The 8,851-nt window shown below is 40.1% G+C and overlaps 1 protein-coding gene across 1 annotated transcript in view; it reads left to right on the plus strand.

Moving 5' to 3' along the window:
* Positions 1–6,225, plus strand: part of mtnr1aa (melatonin receptor 1A a) — a 44,829-nt gene extending 38,604 nt beyond the window's left edge. The window contains exon 2 of the mRNA XM_049571205.1: positions 5,217–6,225. Within this exon, the coding sequence (XP_049427162.1) occupies positions 5,217–6,085 (869 nt within the window). The 3' untranslated portion in view covers positions 6,086–6,225. The remainder of the gene's footprint in view (positions 1–5,216) is intronic.
* The last annotated feature ends 2,626 nt before the right edge of the window (positions 6,226–8,851 follow it).

Raw genomic sequence — 8,851 nt, forward strand, 5'->3', positions numbered from 1 at the left:
GTGTGTTCAGTTTATTTTATCTGGGCTTGTACACAAGATCTGGATGATTATTCTGGTTAGATATATATATATAGTCTTATTAGTGATTTATTTATTTATACATACATTGTTTGTAGGAAAGTGAAATGTGAAAAAAAAGTCTTTTGGCATAAATTCTGTAGGAATTAGACCAAGCTTCTAGCAATGATAATAATGTTGCATATGTACATGTATAGAGACTGAAAGAAGTAAAGACACCACATAGATCTCGGGTAAGATAAAAAAAAAAACAACTCGTGTTGAGATTTCAAGAAAAATAAACTATTTCAACAAGAAACCAATGAGGGCCTCAGTCAGAGAGGTGACAAAGAATCCAAGGACTTCTGACAGAAGTACAGAGTTTGCTGAGACAACACATTTTGAATGACAACAGTCAGAGCTGCACTTGCTGGTCGATGTGTCAGAGTACTGAGAGACGTCACTGCTTGAAAAAACAGCATGACTCTGAGAGCAAAACATTTCTCTGATAAAATAAAAAATGTAACTCTGCAGCTGTAATCCAAAGGAGTCTGGAGGAAACAGACAGCTCACCACCAGTCTAACAACATCCCTACCGTAAAGCGTGAAGGTGGCAGTCTCATGCTGTGGGTGCTCTTTTCAGCGCAGAGGGACACGGGACTTGTAAGGTCAGAGGAAGAAAGGCAGCTAAATGTGAAGCCCTGCGTTATAGTGACAGTTTGTGTTCCCACAGGACGGATACACAGTGGAGTCACTATGTTTATGGGTCCAAAGTCTCACTGATTAAATGAAATCAGTTCTTGGCTTAGACTTAATTTGGGGTTAATGCACAATTATGGGGAATAACCGGATAAATGTTCAGCTCTGTAGCTTGGCCAGTGTTTGTGTTGTGAGATGGAAGTGCAGGAGCAGCTGATCGGAGAAAGTAAAATATACACTGATTAGTGAGTGGCTTTTGAGAGGATATAATGAGTGGAAAGTATTCATTTTATTTGACTGGAAGATGTGAACGTAGAGGGACTAACCTCTTGAATATTTCTCTTAGTTGATTTTGTGAAAATTTGTGAATGGGGAAGAGCCAAGAGGTGGAGCTTAAATAATTAGATGAAAGTAGTCAATGAACAAGAAGAATCAGCAGATTTAAGAATAAAATAGACTCCCCTGACTGCACTTAAGCTAAGCTCCATATCAAATCACAGCCCTTCCATATCACTACAGTGGCTTCAGGACAAGAAAGTGACAGTCTTGGTATGACCTAGTAAAAGCCAGGTCTTAAATCCCTTTGGAAAATCTGTGGAAAGACTTCAATATAGCTGCTCACAGACGCTGCACTTTCAGCTTGAATGAACTGAAGTAACTGTGCTCTGAAAAAAATGGGACCAAAGCCTAATTCAGATGCTCCAGGCTGATACAGACTCAGAGGTGTTATTACTGCCAAAATTAATTTTCAAACCAGAGACTGGTGGGTGGGTAAAGCTAATATAGGTGGTTAAAGCTAATATGGATGTGATGTCTGCATTTTATTTTCAGTATGTCTTTAAAAGCAAGTAAAAAAAACATTTTTGTTATAGTCTCCCTAAAAAATAATCACCATATTCCATTTTAGAGATTATGCTGCAACATCATAAATTGTGAAGAAAGTTGAGGTGGCTGGATATTGTCCAAATGCACTGTATATCTTTTCAGCTTGCCACTGAGTGTGTCGAAATTCATTGCCAACTACAGTGGGAGAAATGCTCAGATGGGCTTCACTTGTAGCTTAATCCTAACAGAAATTGGTCGAAAGTGTGGGATTGCAGAAATGGAAAAGGGACACAGCACCAGGCCATATCTCTCCTCAGGCCAAATGAAAGCTCAGAGTGATGCGTCAATCAAAGGACTAGTCACAGTGACAGAGACAGTGAGGGAGAGAGTCCAACAGCCAAAAGAGCCAGCTGCCTGTAGGCCTTTCATGACGTGACCTTGTCAAGGTCGAGGCTGTTAATACTGAGTGACTTGAGTTTAAAATCCTGTAACAAGGTTGTTACAGTAAAGAGAAGCCAAGAGACAGGAAAGGGGGGCCCTTAATGATGACTGTTTGCATTGTGTCAACACCTTTTTGAACATGGAAAATATGTTCTTATTTGGCAGTATGCATGAAGCTTCACTTACTGCAGCCAGTCATCTCTACACACACACATACTTCAGTGTTTTTGTCACTGAGGAGGACTGTGCCCTGACTTACATTAATTCCTTGGAGACTCAGTCAAACCTTTACTAGAGTCACTACATCCTGAACACTAAGCTTTACCAGTAACCAAACCTTCATCATAACATGTAATGGTTTATCTTAAGATGTTAAGCTTTTTGTCCGCAAATATAGTAGTGTCCCCATATTGTCACTGTGAGACCACGGTCCCCACAATATCATTAATACAAGAATACACATATTTGCAGATTTATTCTATACCTTAAACCCATGTTAATCAGGCAGCAACACTGTTGCCAAAACTGATCAAATGATTATTGATTATTGATGTGAAAAGGGCTTGCTAGTGGTGACGCAGCACAATAAAATACCACCTGACTCAGCAGTTATCTTCAGCTCTGTTGACTGTTTGAGCTTCTTTTAGCTCACTGTGTTGGCTGGCCTGCTATTTCATTGCTTTTCTTCCCTGGCATCTCTCTCGACAACATTGTTTCCAGTTACAGTAGGCACCAAAAATAACCTGTTAAACCCACTGTACACTACCTGTCCAGCCCAAAACAGAAGAGACAAAGTTAGCGACTAGTAGGTGAGCACAGTGGAGCATGTAGCTGCTAAAGTGCCAGATATTTCCCTTTGAAGTTGGTGGAGACAAAAAACATAGCTAAAAGGAGAGTGAATATTGGACTTACACCAATTAGGTGTGATAAATACATCTCCAATAGATGACATTGTTTCTCTGAGTCTAGCTAGTTGCTAACACGCGTTTGCCACAACAACCTTGTAAGGGGATAATATGTAGATGTTGTGTTCACAGCTTGTGTATCTGCCTCCAGGTGGCCATAAAATCATTTACTGCTGCTTCATCACAACTAGGTAATTAAATCAAACACTTACAGGCTACTAGCCTTAACTAAAGCTAATGCTAACACGAACCTTAAAACCAAGTCTTAAAATCATCGTGTAGTTTTTGAACACTAATGATACTATGGAACAGTGTTTTGATGATATTTTGTTTATATCTTGTGCTTTACCACCACACACATTGATCTATATGCACACATGTGTACACAGGAGACAAGAAAACACCACAGGGTATGCTTAACCCTGAAATCGCCCCTGCAGCTGCACATTTTGGAAGAATGTTCTTATTGTCCAAAAAGTGTCCTTGCTCTCAAGGTCCTCACAAAGATAAATATGAAAGCGTGCGCACACTCAGTCACACAGATGCATAAAGTTAAGCTCTCTATCTGTCACGGGATCTTGTGTCAACAGCAGGTGCACCTCATTCCTATAGAGGGCAGCTGAATGACAGATATAAAAGGACAAACCTTAATTAATAGCCACACGTGATCCCTGGCAGTAGAATGGCTGGTATGTTGTATGGGAGATAACAGGCCACCAGGCTGATCAGCAGCGAGCTTCTAATGTTCAGGTGAGACTGACAGGTCCGCCTGCAGGTTGGGGGAGTGTGTCTGATACTGACAGACCAAATGTCAGCGCAAAAATGAAATTGCCTCTTGCACTGCAGTGATTGTTGAGATATACGATGCGCTTAGTTGCCATCTGACATGCGGTAAATGCATCTTGTCATCTGTGACAGGGTGTTGTCACATAGGCAACTGGATCAGGACTTGTCATTAGGCTCGTAATATGGTACTCACCACTATACATACAACACATTCCGCTAATATATAAGTGACAGCTGTGAAAATGCTGTGTGGCTAGATGTTAGGATCCTCCAACATGCACATGACAGGCCACTCAACAGTAAATAATGCTTGGATGCAGAGGTCTGTGTAATTAATTAAAACTGGGGACACAAAGCAGTGTGTTGCTACGTACACGAGAGGCTGTTTGCACAGAGAGTAATAAGATATTTGCTCTTTTGTCTTTTCAAGTGCATGTCATGTATTTCACTTGAAAGAGGTTGAGGATCACAGCCGCTGTCTTCCACCTCTCAGTGTGCAACAGTGTGTTCTCCAACAAGCCATGTCTAATTTCCCCATCAGATTTGGAACAAAGAATACACTTGCGTGCCCTTGCATGTCCTTGCCGGCAATTAGAAATATGCATTATTTAGTGACAGGGAGCCCCTCCTTTTCATTATTTACCAACATCAAAAGGTGACAATAGAATGCAAGTTGGAGTTCACACACGCCAAATCATCGGGGGAAACTACCAAATGTGTTTATGCATTCACACAGGCGCATACACATGATACAAATCTTGCAGATGCATTCACTCTCAACATCTAGCCTTGAGGCCCTTTCCCTGTGGCTTATGTAATGAAGTAGCAACAAAAACAAATGGATGTCTCTAAAGGATTGTGCTGCTATTTTTTTTTGCATGTTTTAGCATATTTTCAAATCATTTATAGCCCACTTAAATTACTGCTAGCCTTTTTCCAATGCTTACTGTACCATAGCTTTTTGAATTTTCAAAAGGACTGTCCTTCCTGCCAGGCAGGTTGTGCTTTGCTGTTAAATGTCAGTGCTTTTTCAAAATAAAGAACCTTGAACCTTGATTTAGATCATCACATGGAAGATCTTCAGTATGATAGTTGTACATTTGTCAAAAATATTGCTCTGTGACAAAGCAGTTACCATCCACTTCATTGCCCACATTAGATGTTTCTGGCTTAAAGTTGAAGGTGGCAGTAAACCTTAACCCTAAGCTTGAAATTGTACCTTCAGAAAACACCTGGATGACATTACATTGCAGATGGCTTTTTTCTTAATATCCATGTTTTCTTCTATGTCCTCTGTATAGCTTTCTCCATACTGAAACAAATGATTGCCAGAAAGGTGGGAAAAAGAAAAACTACTAAAACAAGCAAAATAGTGACACGGTCATTTTTTTTTAGGCAGATAACTCCAAAATGCTCCTGAATGAATAATTTGGCATTCCCTCAGTACAATCACTTTCGCTCTCTTTGTCTTGTTTATTTGGATGACCAATCTGCTCTGCTTCTGTTGTCAATGACTCATGTGTCTTCCCTTGTCTCTCCCGTGGGTGTGTGTTTTGTCTGCAGGGAACATCTTTGTGGTGAGCCTGGCAGTGGCAGACCTTGTGGTGGCCATCTACCCGTACCCTCTGGTCCTCACCTCCATCTTCCACAATGGCTGGAACCTGGGTTACGTTCACTGCCAGATCAGCGGCTTCCTCATGGGCGTCAGCGTCATCGGCTCCATCTTCAACATCACCGGCATTGCCATCAATCGATACTGTTATATCTGCCACAGCCTCAAGTATGATAAACTGTACAGTGACAAAAACTCAGTCTGCTATGTGATGTTGATCTGGGCGCTGACTGTGGTCGCCATCGTGCCCAACCTGTTTGTGGGTTCACTTCAGTATGACCCACGGGTTTATTCCTGCACCTTTGAACAGTCAGCCAGCTCAGCGTACACTATCGCAGTGGTTTTCTTTCACTTCATTTTACCCATCATGATTGTCACATACTGCTACCTGCGCATTTGGATACTGGTCATTCAAGTGAGGAGACGAGTCAAGCCTGACAACCGGCCCAAAATAACGCCGCATGATGTTAGAAACTTTGTCACCATGTTTGTGGTGTTTGTGCTCTTTGCCGTTTGCTGGGCACCACTCAACTTCATCGGTCTGGCCGTAGCGATCAAACCAGAGGTGGTGATTCCCCTCATCCCTGAGTGGTTATTTGTGGCCAGCTACTTCATGGCCTACTTCAACAGCTGCCTTAATGCCATTGTGTATGGTGTGCTGAACCAGAATTTCCGGAGGGAGTACAAGCGCATTGTAGTGTCAGTGTGCACGGCACGCATCTTCTTCCAGGACAGCTCCAACGATGCAGGGGAGAGGCTAAAAAGTAAACCGTCACCACTCATGACCAACAATAACCAGGTCAAGGTGGACTCTGTCTGATCCAGACCTCAGAGGACTACTTAGCGGACATGAACAGATATGCTGTGACTGAGAGTGAAAAAAAAAGAAAAAACTAAAAGGCATAGTGAGAAAAATACCAAATTTAAATATAAAACGGCTTCTATCCTCTGAGCTGTCCACAGACTGTCACATGGTGCTATCTGACCTCTGAACAATCACAGTAAAAACAGGGGTGCATATTATCTTTGTCTTTTATCAAGCACTTTTGTTTGACTCTGCAGTACCTGTAGTACAGTAAATATATGATGTCTGTTTTGTTTTCATGTTTACAGTGATGATATTAATGTATCATGCATTATATAAGTATTTATTTTGTATGAAATGTCATGTAGATATATAGTAAGATATATCAGGTTCCAGTTACATGAAGACAAAATTTTAATCAGGCCAATAAAAAAAGAAATCTACAAACTTGGGTTGAAAATATAACCCCAAGTTTTTAAACAAAGTTAACTCATTTTAATAACCTCATTTGTGAGACTGTAACACTAAATGAGTGCAAGCAATGTGGGTTGCTGCTGTCTTATTATACCCTGCAATACAGTAGGTGGAATATATATTTTAGTCTTTCTCTCTATCTCTTACTCTCTTTCTGTCTCTCTCTTTCTCTCTCCACCCTGTGAGCTCATTATAATGTATGCATGGATATGCAGGAATTGTTCATATGCAAAATAAAATCTATATTGATGGAGGATCTGCTTGAGTCCCGTCTCCAGCTTACTCACAAATGAAAGTTTTATTGCAATTCTGTCAATGCATTCAGTTAATCTGGTTTATAACTTTGGACTTTGTTATGCCTTCTCGCAGGCGACAGCTGTGGCCTGAGGCATTATGTTTTTGTGCTGTTCATCTCATTCTTGTGAAAACAACATCTCAAGAACACCTACTAAAGTAAGAGATTTTGGTGATCAAATCAAATCAAACTTTATTTATATAGCACTTTTCATACATTAAAAATGCAGCACAAAGTGCTTCACAGAATGGAAACATACAACAAAAATATTACATACATACTGAAAACCCGCCCCTCCCACCCCCACATATAAACACACACACACACACACACACACACACAGTCAATATAGTTGAAAACATCAAAGGTCAAGGTCAATGTGACCTTGCATCTGTCTCATTCTCTTTAACTTGATATCTCACAACAGTCTTGAGGGAATTTCTTCAAATTTGGCAAAACATCCACTTGGACTCAGAAATTAAACAATTAAATTTTGGTGGTCAAAGGCCAAGGTCACTGTGACCTTGCAACCATCTCATTCTTATAAATGCAATATCTCAAGAATGCCTTGAGGGAATTTCTTCAAATTTCGCACAAACCTTTACTCAGACTGAAGAATAAACTGATTAGAATTTGGTGGTCATATGTCAAGGTCAGTGTGACCGCACAAAACATGTTTTCGGCCATAACTCAAGAATTCTTGTGCTTATTATGACAATTTAATAATTATTTAATAATAAAAATTCAATTTAATGATGAAGGGGTGACGTGTATCCAAAACATCAATGGTCAACCTCACTGTGACATCATCATATTTTGCATAATACACTTTTCTGTCAAAGGGAGACATTTGGTCAGATACTGAATTGGTGACATTAATCTTGAGTGTCCATCTTTAAACTGTGCTGATTGTGTAGATCTTCTGTGGTGCTGGGGTAAGATATGTATGAAGCATCCATGTTTTCACAGACATGGATGTAAACTGTGAGAGAAATGTGACTGGTGCGTGGAGGCATACAACCAAGGGGCGGTATTTCTAGTAATAGCATCATTCCTGTTTATTACAATAGTCATACACTCCCCCAAAGATATTGCTGAGTTCTCAATTTATAGGAAAACTGTATGCAAAACAGCCACAGCTGGTACATAAGGTCAACTTGAAACCAGTGAGTTGGCCTCTAAACTGTGATGGAGGTTTACAAAGCACAGCTTAGATAATAATTTTACTATTCCCCTTTGTTTTTTTCTTCAAAATATGTTTGGCTAACATTTGGGTTTGTTTAAAACCTGTATGATTGTTTGACTGCTTGTGTTTTGTGTGCCAACTGTTTTTTTACCAATGAAGCTACCCAGACCCGGTAGGAACGAAAGCCCAAACTATGAAAATAAGACCCAAGATGTTAATATTTTGGAATCATCCTGTAATCAGTGTGGCTTGTTTTCAAAAATGTTCCAAGGTTTTGTACAGATACCCCAAAATGTATATTCAGTCACCAGTTTGCTGGCTGCCCCAAGCTAAAAGTATTGCAGCTTGAAGAGGTGTTTCTACTGTTTAGTCTAATCTTATTGCAGCCCTGTCTCCTAGAAATTACATTTGTAAATTGTTAATTATGTTGTTGTGGGAACATAATTGCTGCCTGGATTATGTTCAGAGACAACGTATCCTCATAGAACTCTTTGTATGATATCCTACCAATTAGTGCCCCACCAATGATGCTACGTCCTAAATGAAAATGAAAAGTTGTGTATTTAAAATAAAGTTAGGGAGCTTAGGTTTAGACAAATAACTTTACTGTAGCTAGATATAGGGAAAGAAAACATGTTAACAGCATACCTTCAAATGACTTAAAGTTCACTCAAAGTCCACAGGGTTCTTAACACCAATCTCCCAGGGGAATGTATTGGAAGAAAGTCCTGTGTTTTGTTAACCATCCACCACTCCAACCTGCCTCCTTGCTTGACAGCTTGTAAATACTTCCTTCTTTAATTCCATCAGCGCATTCATCATGTGA

The sequence above is a fragment of the Epinephelus fuscoguttatus genome, linkage group LG3 (genome assembly GCF_011397635.1).
Source record: "Epinephelus fuscoguttatus linkage group LG3, E.fuscoguttatus.final_Chr_v1".
Classification (NCBI taxonomy): Eukaryota; Metazoa; Chordata; class Actinopteri; order Perciformes; family Serranidae; genus Epinephelus; species Epinephelus fuscoguttatus.